At 47.6% G+C, this 24,222-nt stretch overlaps 1 protein-coding gene across 1 annotated transcript in view; it reads right to left on the bottom strand.

The window, feature by feature from the left end:
• Positions 1-24,222, bottom strand: part of Vps53 (VPS53 subunit of GARP complex) — a 54,425-nt gene that overhangs the window by 14,855 nt on the left and 15,348 nt on the right. The window contains exons 4-7 of the mRNA XM_055619537.1: positions 23,611-23,758; positions 17,861-17,943; positions 17,328-17,406; positions 3,153-3,301 (exon numbers count right to left, since the gene is read on the bottom strand). Coding sequence (XP_055475512.1) covers positions 3,153-3,301; positions 17,328-17,406; positions 17,861-17,943; positions 23,611-23,758 — 459 coding nt within the window. The remainder of the gene's footprint in view (positions 1-3,152; positions 3,302-17,327; positions 17,407-17,860; positions 17,944-23,610; positions 23,759-24,222) is intronic.

Consider the following 24,222-nt stretch of genomic DNA (forward strand, 5'->3'; position numbering starts at 1 on the left):
CAGTTCCACTGGTGACTGCTTCAGGTCTGGCCAGGGGGAATTACTTTATGCCAGTGAAATCCTCTGGAGGGAAGGACCTTGTTGCAGAGCTGTGAGACTGCCTCTTCTTGCTTAGGGCACTGTTGAGTTATAGACAACACCCATGCTTTCATCCTCCCACCATTTTGAGGATGTGGCCAGTTTCAAAGATAGCAGGCTATCCCATGTCTTAATGAAACCACTGCAACCCTAAATCAATCACATTCTCTCTGTCTCTCTTTCTGTGTGTGTGTGTAGCCTATGGAGGCTAGAAGATGGCATTGAATCCCTTGGAGTTGAAGTTATAGGCTCTTATGAGTTGTTTCATGTGAGTGCTGAGAACTGAACTGGGCACCTCTGCAGGAACAGCCCATGCTGTTAACTACTAAGCCATTTCTCCAGCCTAAACCAACCACTCTCAAGTCTGTCCTAACTTCCTCTAGACTTGACATTGTATGAGATTTTAAAAATCCATCTTGTTCCAGATGTGGTGGCACTAGCCCTAGCACTCAGGAGTTCAAGGTCAGCCTGGTCTACATAACAAGTTCCAGGATATCCAGAGTTACAAAGTGCAATGCTGTCTCAAAAAACAAAACAACAATACAACAAAAATCCACCTAGCTATTCAAGTTCATTTGAGTACCAGTAGCTGAAAATATCCTAATAGTGCCAAGAGATGGAGCTATGTGGGCAGTTAAGGTATCTTAAAGCAAAACCAAGAAATAATCACTAAGGCAGTAATTCTCTTACCGAGAAACAAAAATCACATGATTTTCTGAAAATATGCTGAGCACTGAAGGACAACCTAGATCAGCAGGGCTGATAATGCTGTGTGGGTAAAGGACAGTGAAAATCCAACAAGTCAGAAGAGGTTTTAGAATAAGCTTCAAGGCCCGAGTCAAGAAGGATGCATTGTGCTAACATGGCTCAAAGGCTGTGCAAAGTAGACATGCACATAACTAGACAGGATCCAGAGTGAGCTGACAAAGAGGTCCCCAAGTACGAGGACCGTGGAAGAAGCATGGAAAGGGTAGGGTGTCTACAGAGGTGGCTGCTACCTGTCTTCTCCCTTTTCCATGCTGCGTGTAGGCCTGTCCCCCCTAGCCTCCTTCAATTTCACCACATCTTTTCCCGCACACTGTAATCACTCTGAGAGCTGAAGACTTCTGGAACAATTTCACAGAGGTATACTAGCTTAGTGATCTAAACTAGACTCAACCAGGAGTGACCTTGGCAAGGTAGTAGGAATGCAACTATTGGAGGGAGTGCAGCCATCGATGGACTAGCAACTGTGGGGCAAGGAAGGATGCAGCGGGAATAGGACATGAAAGCCAGAGGTCAGATCCAGGGCTGGGCCTGGCCATCTAGAGGGAGTGTGAACGAGAGGCTGTCTGGGACTTAGCCTGAGCAAACAAGTAAAGTGAGGCTGAACTGGGGACTCATCGTACCTGCAGACACACACTCTGTAATGGAGGCCACTTCAGAGCAAAGTGTGCTGTGGCTGAGCCCTTGATCTTGCCTTGACTAGTCCATGCTGGGCAGGCTGGGGAAATATGGGAACAATTCAGACACATGCATTTGGTGAAGAAATCCCAGCAAAGCAATGTGTCACTGCCATGGGTCACCAGGACGGAAGTGGTGGCTACTGCTCTGGGCTCAGATTTTATAAAGAGGGGAGGGTACCAAGACTTAAAGCAAGGTCTTCAGTTAAACTTTTCCAGCTGTGGGGGATGGGCACCCTATTCCCAGATCACTGAGAATGGGCTTACTCTGAACATTAAAAGGTGAGGATAGAATGTAGAGTTGACACTTGGATGGGCTGGGCAATAGGCTCCTTGTTCACGTCGACCTGAGCTCAATGGGACCCCTGGGTGCCCACAACGGAGATTTTGAGTCACAGTAAATTTTTACAGAGACACTTGTAGCAGTGGTTGCAGGGAATGTCACCAGTGATTTATCAGCAGTGCTTTTAGTGCACATTAATGAGCATCCAGAGAGGGAAGGGAATGTCAGCTCCTGGTCCATCTGCGGCCTGCAAACATAAACACTCCCTGGGGAGTCGGTCCAAGCCTTCCTGATGAGGTTGAAACTAAAGTTAACGCTACAGCTATTATGTCACTGTTGTTCCTTGGGGGTTTATTTATGTCAGATGGGGAAAATCTAATTGAATACAAACTGGGAGAGATCTGGGGGAAAAGAGAAACTCAGAATCCTGAGTCACCAGTTGGGACCTGGATGAGAACAATCCAAATACAGTAGCTTGGACAGCACTGACCTTCCCGGAGTAACTTGCCAAACTGTGCATCTGATAATTGGTCAGAGGAGACACTGGCCCTCATCACTGCCTGGCCTCTCGGGAAACAGTGCTGGAGCCAGATGCTGACTGGCAAGGAACCAAACTACTTCCTTGCTTCAAAATTCAAGGCAGAAATGGCCACACACAGGGACATGACAGGAAGGCAGGCAACTCAGCGCTGGCTCCATCTACCTCAGCACTGCAGCTCAGCAAGCTGCTGGTCCTGATTTCTAGTTCTTTCCCTGGACATAAGGACACCCACAAGAACAATGGTGGAGAGAGAGGAAGCAAAGACTCAAAGGCACAATGGATGGGTCCAAGCCTTGAGCTGTTTATAATCCAGACAAAACACACACACACAAATTAACTGAAAAATTAAAGCCTGGGCAAGGAGTGATTTCATGCATAAAACCAGAAGATTAAAATCCCCCTATTCATTTGTTTGCTCTGCGACAGCTGAAGACTGCTGTTGTAAGTGGCCCATTTTCTTTTTCCACTATGGCCCTTTGGGGTATGGAAGAGTATCAGTTTTCCTGGAGGTCCCAGAACAAGCCCTGCTAGAAGATGGGACATCTGGATTATGAGCATGCTGGGTGGCTAAGAACAGCAGTAAAGTCACTCTACTGAGAATGATATTAGAACCATCAAGTCTCTCCCAGCTCAGAGGTAGGCCTGGAGAGTGATGCGGAGCCAACCACAGGCTTGTACCCCATCAGTGTGGCACGTGAGAGATATGGTCATGAGCAGATGGGTACATGGGCACTTCCATGCACCCTGCTTGGTTATCCTGGGAGATCAAAACAGAAAGTGCATCATGAAAGCACAACTCAGGACTTACTTTGCAAATTTAATGCAGAACTGCGTGAAGTATTTCCGTGTGGAAGCCAGGTTGTCACGGATGATGGGGACGTTCTGCTTAATGTGAAGGATAACAGAAGTGACATAAGGGCTCTGGTCACCAACATGTTCCACGTTCTGCCACGGCATCTGAAACAGACACAAGACAGGACCAAGCTTTAGATCCCTGTAGGACAACAGTGTTGCCTGTACTGGGAAAGGGCTGTGGGGATGATGAACTTAGGTCATCCCTTGGTATCATAGGGATTGGCCTCTTCTGACATACCAGTTCTGTGACACAGAGGCTGCTTTAGAGTGAAAACTGGCAAGTCACCTCACCAATGGCATGGAGTGCAGGCTCCACTCCTCTCCCTACTGTTCCCACCTCAGGCTTCCAGCAGCCTTCCACCTAAGCAGGCATCTTTTAAGGGATGCCCACCACATCACTAGGCAGAGGAATGAGAATGCTTGAACTCAGAGATCAGTTGTTCTCTGTGGGTTACGACCCCTTGGGGGTTGAACAATCTTTTCTTTCTTTTTTTTTTTTTTTTTTTTTTAAGATTTATTTATTTATTATATATCCAATGTTCTGGATGCATGCATACCAGATCTCATTATAGATGGTTGTGGGCCACCATATGGTTGCCGGGAATTGAACTCAGGACTTCTGGAAGAACAGCCAGTGCTCTTAACCTCTGAGCTATCTCTCCTGAACAATCTTTTCATATATCAGACATATATCAGATAAACCTGGGACCCACATGGTGGAAGGAGAAAACTGATTACTGAAAGCTGTCCTGTATATCAGATACTTACATTATGATTTATAACACTAGCAAAATTATAGTTATGAAGTAGCAACAAAGATAATTTTATGGTTGAGGGTCTCTACAACATAAAGAGCTGTATGAAAGGGTCACAAGCATTAGGAAGGCTGAGGACCACTGCCATAGAGTGACACTACCGCCAGCGACTGAAGAACAGGGAGGAGGGATGTTTACTTCCAGGCATCAGTATCTCGAGAACTGGGGAGATTTAGTGGTTGGGCTGAAATGTGGTGAAACCCAGAACAAATGAAGAGAACTTTCGAACCCTTTTGCAAATTAACTGGGAGGAGTTTAGGATTTTATTGTTACTTATTGGTTTCTTGAGACTGGGTCTTACTTTGTAGTCCAGGCTGGCCTGGAACTTAAAATGTAGCCCAGGTTGGCCTTAAAACTTTTATCAATCTTCCTGCCTCAGCCTCCTCAGTGCTGACAGGGATGACCCACTACACCTAGCTATACCCCTCCCCCCCAAAAAAAACCCACACAAGTACACTGAAAACCCACACAAGTACACTGTAGGTTTTCTCCTCAAGGCTGACAGGATATTTCACTTGTTAAGAACAAAAATGAAGCTGAGTGTGGTGGTACACACCTTTAATCTCAGCACTCTTGAGGCAGAAGCAGGAGGAACTCTACGAACTGGAGACAAGCCTGGCCTCTATAGCCAGTTCCTATAGAAACTACCTGGGCTACATAGAAAACCCTGTCTCAAACAGAACAAAACAAAACAATAACAATGAAAACAACCCCCCCGCAACAAACAAATAAAATGGAGCTCGAGCTTGTACACCCTTGGAAGTAGCAGGGGAGCTCCCTGGAAGGCAGGAAGGCAGGAAGGCTTGACAGTGCCTTTTGGGATACACATGAGGGCTGGGGCTCCTGGCAGGTACTCACTCCTGAGCCTGCTTTGGAGGAGTCCTGCTGATCTGGCCTCTCACAGCCAAACAGGGCAATCTGTTCAAACTCTCTTAAACCAAACACAGCCTGAAGGCTCATTCAGAGGGGCTTAGCAGCCCTAAGACCTTGATGTCTCTGGCCTATAAAATCACTATTTTTTAAGACCTTATCTATCTATCTATCTATCTATCTATCTATCTATCTATCTATCTATCTATCTATCTATTTATGCATATTAGTGCTCTAAGAGGGCAGTAGAGGGTATAGAGGGCTGTGAGCCACCATGTGGGTGCTGGAAATTCAACTCAGGACCTCTGGAAGAGCAGACACTGCTCTTAACCACTGGGCCATGTCTCCAGCCCCCCAAATCACTTATTTTTGTAGCAGCAAACCTGGGTTCTCTGCAAGAACAAGTTCTCTTAAGTGCTGAGCCAGCTCTTCAGCCCCTACCTGCAGATGTGTAAAAAGCCTATTGCCAAGCTCCTCGTCAGGCACTGAGGCTGGGTGTGGTGGCGCACGCCTGTGATCCCAGCATTGGCAGGCTGAAGGAGGTTTGTAAGCAGAGGCCAGCCTGGACCATATAAGCAACATTCTGTCTCTAATAAAATAAACAAACAACACCCCTGTAAACAAGCACTGGCTCCGGAAAGAAAAGGGAAATTCTGCTGGGTAGCAGGATGGCTCAGCAAGTAAAGGCACTTGCTGCCAAGCCGATGCCCCGACTTTGATACCTGGGACCCACACGGTGGAAGGAGAAAACTGATTATTGCAAGTTGTCCTCTGACCTACAAACATGTACCATGGTAGACGTGTGCATACCATACATACAAAGTAAATACATTAAAAAATCTCTTAAAAAGAAAGAAAAAGGAAATCTTATTTATGGATCTGTTCATTGCCTGAGACACCTTTACATGTCTTGTCCAGGCTGGTTTCATGATTTCTGAGATTGAGAGCTCTTCCCAGCTCAGCCTCTCCCATAGCTGGAACGACAGGCTTGTTTGGAAGTAAAATAAAAAAAAAAAAAAAATTCACTGGGGGAAAGAGAAACAATGGAGAAACAGTTAAAGTTCCAACAGGAGCTGCCTGGACAGTGAGCACATTGGCTATGTGTAATGTTTTCCTCATTATGTTACCTTATTTGAGAGGCCTTTCTTCCATCTCATTTTGAAGATCTGATCCTTCCAAACAATGAGCATCCTCACTGATTCCCAGTGACCTCAGAGGGTGAGGCCCAAATTGACAGGTGTTAGGCCCACCCATCACCTTCCTCTCCCCAGCTCTGCAGCAAGGCGTGGAACACAGTGTCCCACTGCCAATCAAATACAAATGACCAATGCCTTCTCAGCTGGCAGCACTGGACAGGTCAAGATCTCAGTGCGGTTTATAAACAATTATTTAAACCTGACAGCTCCCCACTCTCAGAACACAATCATGGGAGAAGTGGTGACATGCTCTGTCTCCAGTTATAAAACAACTCTGACGCAAGGCAGATTGCGGCTGTGTGGTTGCTTCAAGTTCGTGCTAGTTAGCTGCATGGACAGCGTTGGTGTTCACATGCGTCATACATGTGAAAAGATCCCACCTGCTTCAAGTTTTAGCCAGGTATGGCCAAACTGAAAAAAGTATTAGCAAGTATTCATGATTTTAAACTCAAGTGAGTTTAATGAAGAAAATAATTTAAAGTACTGGGAAACAATGAAAAATGACATTGCTTGTGTGTGTGTGTGTGTGTGTGTGTGTGTGTGTGTGTGTGTGTGTGCGCGCGTGTGTGTGCATGTGACCATGTGTGTAAATGTGTGAGTGGAGGCAGAGGTCAACCCTGGCTACTGTTTCTCAGGAGTTTACTTTGTTTTGAAACAGGGTCTCTCACTATTAGGGCACAGGGCCACCAAGTCCCAAGGATCTGCCTGTCTCTATGTCCTCAGTGCCACACGCCTGGCTTTTTACTTGGGCACTTGGGAACGGGTATATGACAATCTCTTTCCTGACTGAATTATCTCCCCAGTGTCATTTTACTTTCTTGTGTTGGGACTGGAACCCAGGGCCTCTGTGCTCTTATCGCTCAGCTTCAATCCTAGCTGTTGTATTCTGACTGTGTGCTTTCTGGCGAGTTGAGACAGGCTCTTGCTCTGTAGCCCTGCCTGGCCTATACAGCCCAGGCTGGCTTCAAACTCATGGTAATTCTTCTGCCTTAGCTTCCCAAGCGCTGAGATTCCTAACATGCATCCTCAGGCCCAGCCACCAGTCTGCTCCTGTTACTTTAAAAATGCACAACATATAGCAAGCAGTGTGTAGACACCACTCCGGCTGGCTGGTGTGCTCAGCCACCCCAGATGATTATGGGCTCGGGTTGTTGTTTATTTATTTGGTTTTGAAGACAAGGTCTTACCTTGTAGCCCTGGGTGGCCTGGAACTCAGTGCTGGGATTAAAAGCCTGGACCGCCATGCCTGGACTTAGGTTGTAACTTATTGTATGATAGCACCTGTGGGAGGACCACCCTTAATTCAAGGGTGCCTGTCCCCCAAAACAAAATAAAAACAAACAAGGTAGCCATATGTGTACATGTATGTATCAGTGTATACACAAGTGTGTGTGTGTGTGTGTGTGTGTGTGTGTGTGTGTGTGGCCTCTGGGTGTGCATGTGTGTCTTCCCTCCCATGTACATGTGTGTAAAGGTGGCTTCCCATGTATGTGTGTCCTCTCATGGGTGATGCTCTGCCTGTTGTCATTTTGCTTACCAGCTATGTGTGATGTCACTTAGTTCTGACTGTTTTATACAACAGGAAACTCAAGTGACACAGTTGAGACAGGCGGGCCTGTCTGAAGTTAAGCATTACACTGGTGTGCTTGCCGGATAATTGTGAGAATGAGAAAAGACAAAACGAGGCAAGGAAAACACCTCCACTTCACTGGGCTGGTTCCCTGGTAGGAGCTGGTGGGTGCATGCAGCTATCAGGCAAATCTCTCAGCAAAGAGCATAAATGGTGTCTGGACTAGAATGGGCACAGCAATCATCATCATCACCATCCAGCACTTTCATTTAAAAGTTACGGCTCTATATGCAGAGTGTTCTTTTTGTGCTCTATGTTTTGACGGTTTTCAACTGGGGTTGAATACCACCTGGTACTATATAAATACCAAGAAAGAGTTCCCATCAGATGCAGCTGACAGAAAAAGCAAGCGAGAGAATGCAGAAAGTAATGACAGAAGCACCTAGAGCGCATGCTTAGCCAGAGGTGACACCGTGGAGCCCGGCCTAACTAAGCTTGGGTAGCAGAAGTCCACAGTTAGGCCGGGCTCCACGGTGTCACCTCTGGCTAAACTGTGGACTTCTGCTACCCAAGCTTCGTGATCCATGCTGCCACTTCCCATGGCCAGCTGAGAGGACCTCCCGTTTGCACAGAGGGCTGCTGCAGCCCTGCAGGGAGCTCACTGCAGACCTTGTGAAACTTTCCTCTTCTGCATGAAACTCTGAAAGAGGCCTCCTGACAACTGAAAACCTGAATCCCACAGCCCCAAGTTAGACAGATCTGGAGTACACTCCCAGATGTTTGGACCCTAACAGCTTGGGTCTAGGGCTGTGGTTTGGGCTCCCGAGCCAGGGAGGCCGAGCCCTGGACTTCAAGCACACAAAGGAGCGCTTATATCTGGGCCGCTCACTCCTACAAGTCTCTGCATTATTAACAGGCTCTATCTGCACACACAGCGTGGGAGCAAGCCTTGGTCAGGGAACACAGGCGGAGGACTGCTTACGATCACTCACTATGCTCTCAGCACTGCGACCAACACTGTCACATGAACTGCTTATGACGGTATCACTGTGCTTCATAACTGGGAAGACAAGTGTCAGGACAGGGTGACCTGCCCAGTGAGGTCTAACCAATCAGCAGGCAGGTCTGAGCCCCAGAAGCTGGCTTGTCCTATCCCAAAGCTCACAATCTTACATTTGAACTTGTTACTTCTTAAAAGGCTTATCCTCAGTGAACCTGGGGGTGGCTGCGGGACCTTGGCCCAGTAAAATCAACGTCTGGGCTAGGGAGCCGACACACAGATGACTGGGAAGAGGCGAGGGTATGCAGAGGAGGAAGAACTGATGACCCATTGCAACTCTGCTCAGAGATAACTCCCAGGGGGAGCCACGATGATCTAGGATAGAACGTGCAGTACAAAAGGCTTTAAGGAGATGTGCACGCATGCGTGCACGTATCCCATCAGTGGGGAGTGATCTGGATTTTTGTCTTTTTTTTTTTTTTTTTTTCAGACAAGGGTTTGTAATGGAAGTTTTGGGTTCTTTAAAAACTCGGTTATGTTATGTAAATATGTCTTTGTTTTAACCCCAAGTGTGGGATTTTAGTTTGGGCTATAGTTTGTCCACAGCTGATAACTGCCTCCTGCGGGGTGTGGTCTTTGCCAGCTGGTGATGGCTTGCCTTGTGCAGCACCAAGAGGGGCGTGGCCTAGGACTCTGAGGATAAACAGGAGAGCCTAGAGAGAGACAGTGTGTGGCAGTTTGGAGAAGGCAGAGACAGCTGGTGTGGCCGTTTGGAGCAGACAGACGGAGAGAAATGTTTCAGTGCAGTGGCTTGGAGAAGCCTACTGGCTGTGTTTGCTGTTGACGGAGATTGGTATAGCCCCCAAAGGACCCATCAACCCTAAACAGCCAGGAGAAGCTCCCTCTCCCTACTAACCTTCTCTCTCCTACCTAGGGTTAGAGGTTTGAAAGGGAGAGGCTTTATGGAACTCCACATAAAATAGTTCAAAAATGAGTGAAACAGGGCTCATGTAGACCAGGCTGGCTTAAATTCTCCATGGTGCTAAGGATGACTAAGCATTCCTGACCCTCCTGCTTCTACCTCCCAAGTGCCAGCACACACCTCCCAAGTGTGACACCAACCAGACTGGGGGGCAAGGGTGGGTTTATAGAACTTTTCATGTTCTTTGGTTAGAGTGGTACTAGGACTAGAACTCACTGTCTTAGGCATGTTAGGCAATCACTCTACCACTCAGTTATATTCCCAGCCCTTTTGCAGGGTTGAGACAGAGTCTAACTATGTAGCCCTTGATGATCTGGAACTTGGGATGTTCCAAGTTGTCCTGGAACATGGATCTCCCAGAGATCCATGCGCTCCTGCCTCCCAAGTGCTGGGATTAAAGGTACATGCCACCACCTATGTGTTTGTTTATTGTGTCTGTATGAGTGTTTGAGTGTGTCACTGCATATTCGTAGAGATCGGAGGGCAGCTAGCAGTAGTTAATTCTCATTTTCTACTCTGGGTCAAACTTTAGTCCTCAGATGTGGCAGTAAGTACCTTTAGCTCCTGGACCAACCTGCTATGCACTTGTTTATTTATTTATTTGTAAACATAGCAGCCTAAAAATGAAGAAACCCTGAATTTTGGAATTATGGCTGATTACTGTCTTCTGTTAGGTATCTGGGGCTGGAGAGTGGCTCAGCAATTAAGAGCATGTACTGCTCTGCATTCTTGAGGACCCATGTTCAGTTCCCAGTACTCAGGTTGGGCAGCTCACAACTACCTGTACCCCAGTTCCAAAGGGACCCAATGCCTCTGGCCCCCATGTGTACTGCACTCACGTGTACACACACACACACACACACACACACACACACACACACACACACACGTGATGTGTGGTGGTGCACATCTTTAATCCCAGCACTGGGGAGGCACAGACAAGTTGATTTCTGTGAGTCTGAGGCCATCCTGGTCTACACAGTGAGCCCCAGGACAGCCAGAGCTATATAGTGAGACCCTGTCTCAAAACAAACAAACCTGTATTTTCTAATAAAAATTATGATAAATGCCTTTATCATAATAAAATAAAAATATTTTTCATGAAAAAGAAAGATGCCCCTTGATCACACGTGGAAAGTGAACCTGGAAGGTTCTGGCGTGGTGCTGTGGGCCCACTGACATGATGTACTTTTTTGTTTGTTTGTTTGTTTTTTGAGACAGGGTCTCCCTGTGTAGCCCTGGCTAGCCTATAACCTGCTCTGTAGACCAGACTCATAGAGATCTCTGTCTCTGTCTCCCAAGTGCTCGTACCACCACTGCCTGCTTGGCTCAGTGTATACATTTTAATGAGAAGAATGGGAACAGATCTGAGGCCTGTGCTAGCTGCCTCAAAAGGTCTTTGGGGGATGGCAATGCAGTATCCCTTTAAACCAGTACATGTGCACAATCCTGAAACCTAAGAGAAGCTACATGGCAGACTAGAAGGAAATTAAACTTATTTTATTTTTATCCTGTTTTTTCTAAAATTACCATGAGTAGGAAAAGTTAAGTGTGTTTGACCTTGGATAAAAACTCAGATTCTTTCAATCCAGTGATCAGTTCTTAAAAAACAAACAACAACAAAACAGTCAAAAGGGACCCCTGCTAAGGAGGCAGATTTATATCTCAATCCATATAATACCATAATTGGACATACTGATTCCTAAGAATCCGTGGAATTCATTTCTAAAAGAAAAAAACTCCTCATGTTTCTACCCAAAGTCCCCAAGCAACCTTTTCCCTAGAACTAGAGGCCAGCTTTGCTCCCTATTTCTTATGAGAAAGAAAGATGCACCATGCTCAGGAGTGGAAAGGGAGCCTGGTGGTTTCTGCTGACGGCACTGCTCTGATGCCGTGTGCTTTGGGTGTAACAGGAAACCAGCAGACAAAGAGAAGGGCAGAATAGTTCCTTCCTTTTCAGGAGAGAGGACAGGCAGACTGGAACAGCTGGCTTGGCTGCTGCCACACATTTTGCCCTGTAGGATAATCATGGCCACGAAAGCTGGATCCTGATCTAAAAGGCCAGTCCGAACACCTGGTAAGCTCATGTCCACGCATGTGTCAGAGCCAGGCACGAGCTCACTGCTCCTTCTATGTACGTTATTTCGTCCATCCATCCATCTATCTTTCTTTGAGAGTCTCATTAGATAGGCTAACTGTCCTGGGACTTGATACCTGCCTTAGCCTCTGCAGCGCTGGGATTACAAGCATGTCCCACCTTATGGTTTCTGCTGGCCTGGTCACTCTTCACCTTCTCATCTACCCAGAAGAAGGGCTTCCGCACACACCAACCGTGTGAAAGTGTGCTCCTAATTTTGACCATTTCCAGCCTCCTGCACCGAGGAGGCTCAGCTACTTAAGCATGGGGGAAGAACTCAGGCCTCATCCTCAGCTTGAGAAATCAAGGGGCCTGTGACCTGTCACCTCTACAAAAATGTACCGTTACTGCCCCACACAGCTCAGCCTGCCTAGGCACTTCTTCACCTCTCCATCATCCTTTGGTCTTCCTAGCTTCTTTGCCTTTGAGGTCATTGTGGTGCACTGCTATAAAGCAAGGCCTGCCCCACGCCATGACATCTGACAAGAGACAAGACACAGACCAAGGTGTTCAAAGATCAAAAGGAAAATGGAGATTGGAAAATAACTGTGTAATTGAGATGTAGTGTAGGCACTGGAATATCTTGAGGGAGAAGAGCAAGTACTCTGGCTGAGATAAGAAACCATGACATGGTAAGGGACTCAGAATAACTAAAGCAATGTCAAGAAAGAACAAAGCTGGAGGACCTGCAGCAACTGTCTGCCAGGATTGCTGCAGCATGTCCAGAACCCAAACTGGGCAGCAATGGCACAAGACAGGCTTAGCTGAGTCTGAGAAAACCCAGGATCTGAGCTCAACTGCTTTCTCTTCTCTGCTCCATACACCCTGTCCCTACTCCCCTTTCCTCACCCTCATCTTTCTCTTCTCACTTGTTTTTTTTTTTTTTTAAAGATGCACTTATTTTATGTGTATGTGTGTTCTGCTTACATGTATGTATGTGTACTATATGTGTGCCTGGTGTCCAGGAACTAGAGTTTCAGGTGGTCGTGAGGCCCCAGTAGGGTGCTACACACTGAAGCCAGGTCCTCGGCAAGAGCAGTAAGCGCTTTTAACCATAGTGCCACCATCCCCGCCCATCCCACAAGCTGGGAAGCTGCATGTGTACATGCAGGATGAAGTGGCCCACACCTCACACCATTTACACAATTATCCCTAGCTGGATTAAAGCCTCGACTTTCTGGAAACCACCTAGCACTCGATCTGGCACCAGGCGATCTAGCCTTGCCATGACACTGAGCACAAAGATGACAAGTTAGACTTCAGCAACTTGACAAGACATCGTGCAGGAAATGAAGTCAACCCACAACATGGCAGAGAGTACAACACAGAGGTGCTGCAGGCGCGTTCACCACTTGGGAGACTGCGACAGCGGGACAGAGAGGTTGAGACCAGCCTGAGCTACACAGCCAGACTTTGTCTAAAAACAAAAGAAAGCAAAACACCAAAAAAATAAAGAGAAGATGACCTTTTACAACTCAACAACAGAAAGAAAAGACAGGTTTACGGTGAATGGCAAGGATTCAGCCAACATTTCTTTCAAGAAGGACACTCAGATTACCAACAAGCACCCAAAAGATGCCTACTGCCACTCTATCTCAGTCACCAGGGAAACACAGGGAGGTCACAAGGAGATACTTCCTCACACCCGCAAGGATGGCCACACTTTTAGCAAATGCAGAGTGTTGGTGTAGTGTGGAAAGATTACATGCTCACACTGTCTGGTGGGGACGTCAGGTGGCAGGTGTGGCAGACCACGCCTGAACTGTCACCCAGGCGTCACCACAGATTCAGCACTTCCCGTGCTAGGTGTGCACCACACACAGACGTTCACCTAACCGTCCACACAAGCTAGAGAGAACTCTGGCGAGGAAACGATGGAGTAGCACTCAGCCGTTAAAAGGAAAGGACTGGAGGATGGCTGGGCAGTCTACTGGTGTTGCACAGGCTTGGCATCTGCAAGGTCCTGGCTTCAACCCCTGGCATTGTTCTAAAAGTGGAACATGTCCAGGTGTGGAGGTACACACCTCTAATCTTTGCACCTGGGAGGAAGAGACAGGTGGATCTCTTGTGAGTTTGGGGACAGCATAGTCTGCAGAGTGAGTTCTAAGCCAGCCAGGACTTCAAGGTAAGACCCGGTCTGAATACAAAAACAAACAAAATTCACAGAAACAGAAAAAATAGGAATGTGCAGTACTGCCACATGGCATACTGTGAATGAACCTTGAAAATGCTGTGAAGTGAAGGAAGCCCAGCAGAACAGGGGAATCTATACAGATAGAAAGTAGACTAATGGCTGCCAGAGATGGGATGGCCCCTGAGGTAGGTGTGTGTGTGTGTGTGTGTGTGTGTGTGTGTGTGTGTGTGTGTGAGACCTCTGACAGGTATGGGCTTCTTTCTAGGGTGATGATGATACCTTGAAATGAGACAGTCCTGGTGGCCATGTGGCCTTGTCTGTGTACTAAACTGTATTAACTTAGACAGTTTAACTGTGCTCTGGCATTTGTTTAGGTTAGTTTCTTGTCAACTTGACTCCAGGTTCCTGCCCTGGCTCCCCTCAGTGATGGAGTGGGACCTGAGACTTGTAAGCCCTCTCCTCCCTAATCTGCTTTTCATCATGGTGCTTTATCACAGCAGTAGAAGCCCTAACTAAGACAGGAATTACACCTCAACTTTTAAAGGACAGATATTGGAACTCACTCTTAGAAAGGCTATGCCTTTTGGTTAGACAACAGTGTGAAGAAAATTCTAAGCAGAAAGGTCAGCGGCACAGCCACCACTGGAAAGCAGTGCATACTCAGGTAAGTTGATCTGGCTCCAAGCTGGGGTGCAGGGTGTTTGCACAGGAGCAGTACAAATTGCACAGACAAGGTATCCAAGGAATTGACAGGAAATTTGGCAACTTACCTATTAACTATTAAGCCTTATATGGCAACTGGGAAGGCCCCAGAGCTTTGGCCTCCCAGGACAATGAGGTGACCAGTCGCCGGATTTCATCCACCTTATCAAGGAGCCTCCTTCCCTTACCCCAGAACGAGCCCGGGACCTGCTTCATGCTGGGAGAGCACTCCCCACTGTCCTCACTGTTTGTGAAATACATCTGTATATTCTACTGGTTACTTTGGGTTTTCTCCCAGCACTGCGTGACTGTGAAGACATCCTTGCCTGAGAGTCCAGAGCACTCGGTAACTTCCTAAGGCAGTGAAGGAGATTGGCAATTTTGACAAACTGACTTTGCTCACTTTAAAAACATCAGCTTCCACTGCAGTCTTGTTTGAACAGCCTCCTCATCACAAATTCCTTCAAGAGAATTGGACCACATCCTCCTGGCCATTGGTTTCTCCAATGCTGACTGTAGGATCCCGTTTTTCTGCTCTGGTCTCACTTTCCTCTCGATCAAACCACAAATCTGCACATTCTGCTCACATCTCCTCCTCCGCCAGGATGAAGCACCTGGGGACAATGCCTATGCCTTCGCCAGCCTTGCAACCCCCAGAACTGATCGAGGCAGAGTCCAAGCTGGACTAGTCTGCCAGCAGCAAACAAAGACGAACTCAGAGACAGACATAATCACCATCACAAAGTTTGAAAAAAAATCCTAGAAGAAACTCCATGAAACAGGATGCAGGGCTCGTGCTGAGTCAGTCTGTGAGCACTGCCGTGTTTACTTTAGTCACATGGATCTCATTTTGCTGGAACTCCAGAAGACTCAGACAAAAGGGAATGGCCTTCCAGCTGCTGTGCTCCCAAACTGATGGTGTTCCTATCATATAAACACAAGACTCTGGGGGTATGGCTGATGTTTGCTGGGGTGCATCTGGAGAGGAAGGGCTGATGAGGAAGGGGAACTCAAGGGAAGTCTGCCTAATGAACTGACAGTTCATATAAGCAACACCTGGAGTGCCAAACCCATTCCACGTGTTATTTTACAGAGAAAGAAAGAGGGGGGAAAAAGATTCTACTCTTCCCTTGGTCAGTGTGAAATTCTTTTGGCAGCTGCATTCTAGGCTGCGGCGTGTGGCAGTTCAGGAGATGGCAGCTGGAATGGATCATGCTCAGGATGCAAAGAGGGTTTGCCAGCAGTGAGAGAATAACCAGAGCCTAGGAAACGAATCCGAACAGCCTCACTCCACTAAGAGAACAGACCAGCCTCAAGCTGCCTGCTTACAGTATGTGGCTGGAGATCCTGGCTGGGCACAGGACTGGCCTTGAGAATCGGAGCTTTGGAACATCAGCCACTTCTCCGCATCCTACTTCAGTCCTTACAACCCCAAAGCCAAAGTTTTGGTTTTAATCCTATTTTTGTTAAATAGTTATAATCCACTCTAAAACCAAACTCAGACTAAATGTCTACTTCCTGAGGCATGGCATTCCTCTCGTCCCCTAGGTCTCAGGAACCTAGGCTTTCTGAGCTTGACTGGCACCACCGGGCACTCAACTGCTGTCCACTCTCACAGCTCTGGGAGGCAGCCAGCCAGATGCATTTCACAGAGAGCCAGGCCTGCACAGGTTTGGTCTTCAGGGTAGGGCTCTCAAAGAAAAACCAGAAAACTTAGGCCTGTCTGGTCCAGTGTCAGGGCTCCTCCCACGGCCCGCTGACATAAATTCTGCCTCGTTTCCTCCAGACAAGTCATTTTCCAAAACTTGGAAGAGTATTCCAAGAGTCCATGACTATAGGTGTTGGCAAGCTTTTTCTGGCCAGGGTTGACTTGTCGATATTCTTGCTTTGTGGGCTATAAGGCCTCTGTTATAACCACCAATTTCTATAGCTACAGCAACAGCCATAGATTGAGCTTAAGTGGATGGACATGGCTATGTTCCACTGAGACAAACAGGAACAAGAACCGGGCTGCATTTGGCTGCACGCTATGCTTTCTCAACCCCTGCTCTACGAGGTTTGTTGGGCTTAAAAGTCAGCAAAGGATTGCCTACTTTCCTCTTCCTAAATATGAAGTCTTCAATAGGGTCTAGACACTTAAGGAATACTTTGTTCTTTTTTGAGACAGGGTCTTCCTGTACAGAGCAGGCTAGCCTTGAACTCGAACCCTTGCCTCAGCCTTCTAAATCCTGAAATTATAGGCACGACTTACCACACTTCTCAGGAATTTACATTCTTTGGGGAAGAAAAGACAGGTATATAAAACTCCAAATAGCAGCCAATGCTAAGTGTCAAAGGACCATAGGGGGCTGAGGGTACACTGAAACCAGAGTCCACTGTCCGATCAAATGTTCTAGCACCGACACCAAAGCTCAGGAAGGGCTGGAGCCTCCCAGTGGGCATACTGAGCAATGAGTTGGGAGCCTGCCGAAGAGCTCACCAAACTGCTCAGCTGGCAAGGGCACAGACAGGTTGTAGCAGGAGCCAGATGCTGACAGAAGAGCTCATTTCCTTCAGACTTACCTCCACCCCCCAAAAGGGCTAACAACAGCCCAGGTGCAGGAACTCTGGGAGGCCTGCCCAGTGCCCTCTCGGCTGACACCAAGCAGAGTCAGAACACAACAGGAAGGGCTGAGGAAAGGTGTACCAGTCACTGATCAGAGGCCAGGTCCTAACAGCTCACCTTGCTCATGGCGATCAGGGCAGGATCACAGGCTGCATCCAGATCCTGAACCAACAGCTGGATGCTGCTGGAGATGACACTGCAAAGAAACAAGTTGCTGTGGTCACTACCCCAAAAGGCGATGGACGAGGGACATGGCTCCCTGTGGGCGTTTTTGGCATGTGTGTAAAATTTAAAATTTTCATTTCTTCATGAAATTGGTTTTATCCCTGATAATGGAGAAGCAGCTAGTTCTTTATGTCCTGTTCTTATCTGGGTGTGCCTCACCCAGTTAGGACCCAAACTTCCATGGCTTCCATTACAACTGCTAACCCCAGAATCAAGTTCTCCTCCAGAAGCATCTATATTAAAAACTTGTTCAAGCCAGAAAGAGGAGGAAGAAGGGGAGGAGGAAGAGGGAGAATGGAGCGCTGTTTCTCACAGCTGGTGGAGAATGCCCTGGGAACTCTTCCACGCAGAGGAAACTGCAGCCAGCACAAACTGCTTGTGAAGAGGAGAGGCTGACCTGGAGCAGGCACCGGGAAGGGACTTACGTGCTGAATGTGTCCATTTCTCCTGTGAGATTAATGCGTTCAGTCAGACTCACGTCAACCTTTTCTTTGAGTTTTTCTTCTAGCTGTTAGGAGAGGGTAGAAGCAGAAGTTTAGCGATTCCCCAAGGCTGTTTCACACTACTGAGTATCACAATTGAGGAGCCAGACAGTCCCAGACATGACCTGGGACATGTTTAGCTCCCGCCAGGACGCGAGGGAAGTCCCGTTACCTTCACTTCATAGATGAGGGCTGCAGTAGCCCAGCCAAGACAGCAGGTGACAGGCCAAAATAAGCTTCCTAGAACCCAGCTCCTTCGGCACCACCCTGGGTTTGTTTCTAAGGACATAAAGATAGCTCGCACGGCTTGTCCTCCACAGGCTCATGCTTTGAGTGTTTGGTCCCTAGTGGTGGTGCTATTTTGAAGGCTGTGGAGCCTGGATGTCAAAGGCTGGGGGAGGCTTTTGAAGGTTACAAGAGAGCTTCCTGGCCAGTAGCCACGAGGAGTCTCTGCTCATGCCCACATAGCCAGGAGTGCTGCTGCTCTTTCCCCACGTGACGGACTTCAATAACCTCTTCTCTTAAGGCTCTCTGTGGAAAGTATCAAGTAGGTCTCCCTGCTTGTCCCTGATGTAGCTTCACCCCGCAGCGTTGAGACCCCTCAGTGAGAGTGACAGTAAAGCCAGCCCAAACCTTTGCTAAGTATTTGTATGGCCACCACCTTGCCAAGGTGCCAGATGTCCCCGTGATGAATCAGAAATACATCTTCACTCTGCTCAGCTGAGGGCTTAGGCCAAGTGGGAGCACTCACACCCTCCTAAGCCTCGGAGAAAAATGCAATGATCAGGATCTGGGACTGCCCCGGGGACTGATAACTCTAGTCTTCCCAAAGCAATCACACTGATTCTAGGAAGAGGAATGTTCTGCATTAAAATGTAAAGTGCTTTTAGGGTGCCTGAGAAATGACTGGGTCCCCAGCACCCACATGGTGGCTCGCCACCACCTGGACTCCAGTTCCACGGGATCCATCGCCCTCGTTTAGCCCCTGTGGCACTGAATAAATGTGGTGTACATACATCACATAGGCACACACACATATTAAAAACTTAAAAGACAAAAATGTTCTTAATGGTGAGCAAATGAGGGTGATTTTTTTAGGAGGCAGCTTACCAATGTAATCTGGCAATTTCACATTTAGAAATGCGTTCTCATGAGATAGAGATTAATGTACAGAGCCGTGTGAGGATCCCTGGCAACATTTAGTTCTCCCACTTGGAAGGGGTGAGGTGCCATTCAGAGAACTCAACGGGTCAGGCTCTGCATGTGCAGGGTTCTTTCCAGAAGGGGTTCCTATTACTGAAATCCTGGATGCAGTCGACATGGACACCAATGACGGAGGACAGGACGGTGTGGCACAGGCTTGTGCTCACATGCTCCAGTGGCCTCTGCCACTTCACTGAAGAAAAACCCTAACTCTAAGCATGGCAGGGCCCTGTCTACCTCTCTGGCCCCATCTTGCTACCTCTACCTCGTCTCTGGCGTTCACAATCAGTCTTTGTCCCTCGGGACTTTCACACTTCCCACTTCTTCCCTCTAAGATGCCCCTGCTCACCATCCTGACCAGCCCCCATTTCCTAGCCCTCCAACTTCTCTCATGGCATTTGCTTCTTCGTCCACACTTACCACAGAATGACAGTGAAACCCTGACTTGCTTGTTATCTGTTTTCCATCTGCTCTGAGTCTCCTGACAGAAAGATGCCTGGCCTCTGCGCGTCGCCACAGAGGCAGCACCTGCTTTGGGGAAAGCTTTCTAGATGAATGACAGATGAGTGAAGTACTCAAAGGGGGCTGACAAAGCTGAGGTAGTACTTGTACAGAAGATGCCCGTGACAGTCATGACAAAGCTGAGGTAGCACTCCTTTCAGAAGATGCCCATACAGTCAGGTGTGCTGGTGCCTGGAATCCCAGCACTCAAGAGGCAGAGACAATTAGGACTGCTATAAGCTCGAGGCTGGCCTGGGCCAACAAGAAGAATTTGTCTCAGAGGGGGTGGGGGGTGGGAAGAGAAAGAACAAGGAAGAGGAAAGCTGTCTATGATTTAACTATAAACAACACAAGGCTGCTCTGTTGTAGAATAACATGCAGAATTTGAGTTTGTTTCACTTAAGATAAATGAAAATGTTTGAGAGGGCGCGTTAGTGAGATGGTAGCAGTGGCTGCTTGCAGGGAGGAGTGGTCTATACACACAGCAGTGCTGCCTCCCTTCCTGGAGCTCTGTGGGAGGTGTGCGGTGTCTGCAGCCAGGCAGCACACGTGCCCGGCGAGCTCTCTACTGCGGAAGGCCCTCAGTGCTAGGAAGCCTGAAAATCAAGTGACACATCACCCAACCTCTCCCTTATTTTTCAAGGTTGTTTGGTCTTTTTGTAAAATTTCCTTGCCTATTTCCCCAAAATAATCTGCTGGGATGCTGACAGGGAACTGTGTCAAATCATGCAGCATTTTATAGAGAACGGACATTTTAACCACAGTCTCCCAACATAGGCACACAGTCAAGTTCTTTATGTGTGCCAGTCTGTATTTCTAAGCACACTCTATGCGTGTGCAGGTCAGAAGAAAATGTGCAAGAGTGGATACTCTCCTTCCACTATTTGGGTTCCACAAATTGAACTCATGGTTGTCAGTCTTGACAGCAGTCACCTTTATTTCCTGAGCCACTTCATTGGCCCTGGTTTTATTTTGTTGTTGTTGATTTTTAAAAATTTGAGACCTTTTAATTTTTAATTTAATTAATTTTTTTTTTTTTTTAGATTCTTTGGTGTACATGGCTTGCAGGGCATGCCTTTCCTCTTTTCTCTACGCTTACATGACCCTCTTCACTGAGTCTGGGTCTATTTCCATCTTTTCACTTCCTAAGGAGGCTAGCCCTTGTGTCAGGGTAGCCCAAGACCAGGATGAGCTACTCCTGAAACACTCGGTCACATGTGCAAACGCCACGATTCCCAAACATCCCAAGGTACACTACAGATCAGGACTTAGTTTTGAGGGGCCCAATTCAATCCACTCTAACTCCTGAGTCCTTCTGCAATGATTCTGTATTGGATTTTATCACTTTTTACAAGATGTGATGTCTCAAGTTCACTTTTTAAAACTTTTATTATTTTATGTGTATGATTGTTTTGCTTGCATGTATACATGTGCACCTCAAGACTGTCTGGTGCCCATAGGCCAGAGAAGGCAACCAATCCCCTAGAAATGGAGTTACAGATAGTTGTAAGCTGCTATGTGGGTGCTGAGAATCAAACCCGGGTCCTCTGGAAGAGCAGTCAGTGCTCTTAACTGCTGAGCCATCTCTCCAGCCCATTTTTGTGAGATAGGGTGTCTAGTCCAGGCTGGGCTCAAGCTCTCTATATAGCTGAGGAAGAGCCTGAACCTCCGAGCCTCCTCTTCCACCTCTCAAAGCCCAGGATTTCTGTACAGGGGTGCACCACCGTACCCAGTCTATACGGAGCTCGGGATAAAACCCAGGGCTTCATGAATGCTAAGCAAGGCCCAGACCAACTACACGGCACGCCTAGACACCCTAGGCCCGCAGCCCGGAATCAATCATTTCCCCAGGGATCTGTTTCTTCTAAAGGAACGTGGCACTCAGATATCTTACAGGTGGCTCAGAATGTACTCACTTAGATGATTTTCGTTAAATTAAAAAAAAGGGTACATAGGTCATCAAAATGGTCTCTGGTTTACCAATACTTCTAAACTCTCCAACAATGTGTTCTAGAAATACAATAGAAAACTTAAGATAGTATACTCAGAAAGATGTTTTTGTCTGGGTGGTGGTGGTGCAGGCCTTTAATCCCAGCACTCGGGAGGCACAGGCAGGAGAACCTCTGTGAGTTTGAGGCCAGTCTGATCTACAGAGTGAGTTTCAGGACAGCCAGGGCTACACAGAGAAACCCTGTCTCAAAAAAAAATGTTTTTAAAGAGGTTTTTGTAAGATTATTTGTAGAAGCAAAACTTTAAAGCAGTATAAATAATTACCAGGGCTGTTATTAAATAGCCACTAATCCTTACAATGAAATACTACATAACCATAAACAGTAGTAATAATAATAATAATAATAATAAGAAGAAGAAGAAGAAGAAGAAGAAGAAGAAGATTTTAGTAACATCAACACTAACAACAAAAGGATATAAAAATGAGCTAAGATAACTTTGGATGAAACTATGTTTATAAAATAAAATATTTGAGGGTGATGGCATTAAGAGTAGGCTGAGTGTGTGTGTGTGTGTGTGTGTGTGTGCACGCACACATGCATGCAAGCACACGTGTGTGTCCATGAAGAGATTTTATTATCTTGAAAAAAATACAAAAGAAGAAAGCTGGGACTGTGGCCTGGGCTCAGAAATGAACAGTAAGTTTGTGGGACACTTTACTTCTTTTAAATTTTTTTTCTTCACAATTTATTCATTACATATGCTGATTGAAGTCCCCTGCCTCAAGTCCCCCCATCCCCTTCCCCTGGCCCACTGAGAGGGGGAGTTCTCTACTACTGCTATAGCTTGTTAAGTCTCATCAGGACTGCCTGGAGGCTCTTTTGTGGCCTGGCAAGCTGCATCATCAGGAGCAAGTGATCAGAGAGCAGTCCACTGAGTTCATGATAGAGGCAGCCCCTCCCTGCGCGCCTCACTCAGTGATCCACGTGGAGACTGAGCTGCCAGTAAGACTGTGTTAAGAGCCAGGTGGTGACAGTGGTGGTGCAGCCTTTAATCCCAGCACTCAGGAGGCAGACACAGGCAGATCCCCGGGAGTTTTTGAGGCCAGCCTGTCGACCCACTGAGACCCTGTCTGAGTCAAAGCTACACTTCCTTATGTGTTTTCGTCAGACACTTTAAACGTCTGTCTGTCTATCTTTCTTTCTATCTCTAGCTCTAAGGCCAAGGTAGTGTGCGAGTCATTCCTTGAATATGTGACCATGCCCCAAGCACAGCATGCTACTGCCTCAACCTCTGCGCCCAGCTGGTTAGCTGTCAAGGAGTCTGCTGGACACTTCTTGTGTTCATGCCCTGGCACAGAAGAGCACCAAGCTGTCACGTCTGAACTGCCCCTTGTGACTGGCTTCTTCGATGCTTAGGAAGTAAGCATCAACATCAGAAGGAGCAGGTTATTTTTGGCTCTCAGCTTTAGCAGGGCCCCAGGCCAAGCAGGGAAGAAGAGCCTCTCCACCTGCGGAGGCTGGGTGGCAGGCTACTGCGGCTTGCCCTTCTGCAGTGCTGGTTTGCTGAATTGCCTTCTAGGGGCTGCAGCAGAGGCTCCACCCTTTCTGCTTCACAGTCAACATCTCAGACAATGATTGTTATGGTCGACAGAGAATGCTAGAAAATGTCAGGAGACACATAAAATCCTGAGACTTCGCTTGTTAACACAGCTAAGAATGGAGTCATTGGGTGACTCACCCACCAAAGGCTGGCCCTGGTACCTCGGAGGGAGTTTATTGCTGCTTTTCTCATAAGGGACATTGTGCTACTGACCTACTTTTAAGAGATCTTGCCTGTTTGGTGGCTTACATGAGGGTGGAGGTTGGCCATACTTCCCTTGTAAGTCTGCCTGGGCAGACTCTGAGTACATGCTGAATTTCTTTCTGAGAGGCCAGTTAGCCTGCCCATGGTGGCTGGAGACCTCAGCGGAGCTCCCAGGCCCCACTCCAGCTGTGGCCGGGCCTCCAGAAGGGAGGCGTGCTTGGCTGGGTGCTCACCTGCTGGGTGGTGGCCAGGCAGTACTCCGCTGTGCTCAGGATGCTGCAGATGAGGCACAGCTCCTCCAGAGTGAACCTGGCCACTTCCGAGCCCTCCTTCTCTTTGAGGAGGCTGCTGATAGTCAGGCCCCCGCTGCTGCTGCTGGTTCTGAAGGGAAGGACAGGAACTAGTTAGGCTGCAGCTGCTAGCTGGCTTCCTGGAGCTGCGTATTTTATCACAAAGAAGAAAGGGGAGGAAAGGCTGGCTACAGAACAAATACATCAGCACACAATGGGTTCCTTTGCTCCTGACCTTACCTTGACTGTCATCTGTTCAGACCCTCTCACCACAGGAACAGGAAGAGAAACCCAGAGAGCAGTGAGCAGTCCTCACCTGGGGTGACCCATTCTCACCAAGGAGGCCATCTGGCCTAGTGCCTTGGCTTGAGATTTCCCGAGGTACGGGGTCAGCTGCGGCACAAAACCTGCTCCCCCAACCATCTTTCTCAATTATGACTTCTACATGTAGAGCTCATAAGTGAACAAGCGGAGTAAGATGGTCTAACAGTGCACATGTGTGCCCATGCACACACAGGCAGAGGCCAGAGGTTGACACTGGGTTTCCTCTCTTAT

The sequence above is a fragment of the Psammomys obesus genome, unplaced genomic scaffold, assembly GCF_907164565.1.
Source record: "Psammomys obesus unplaced genomic scaffold, mPsaObe1.curated_primary_1811, whole genome shotgun sequence".
Classification (NCBI taxonomy): domain Eukaryota; kingdom Metazoa; phylum Chordata; class Mammalia; order Rodentia; family Muridae; genus Psammomys; species Psammomys obesus.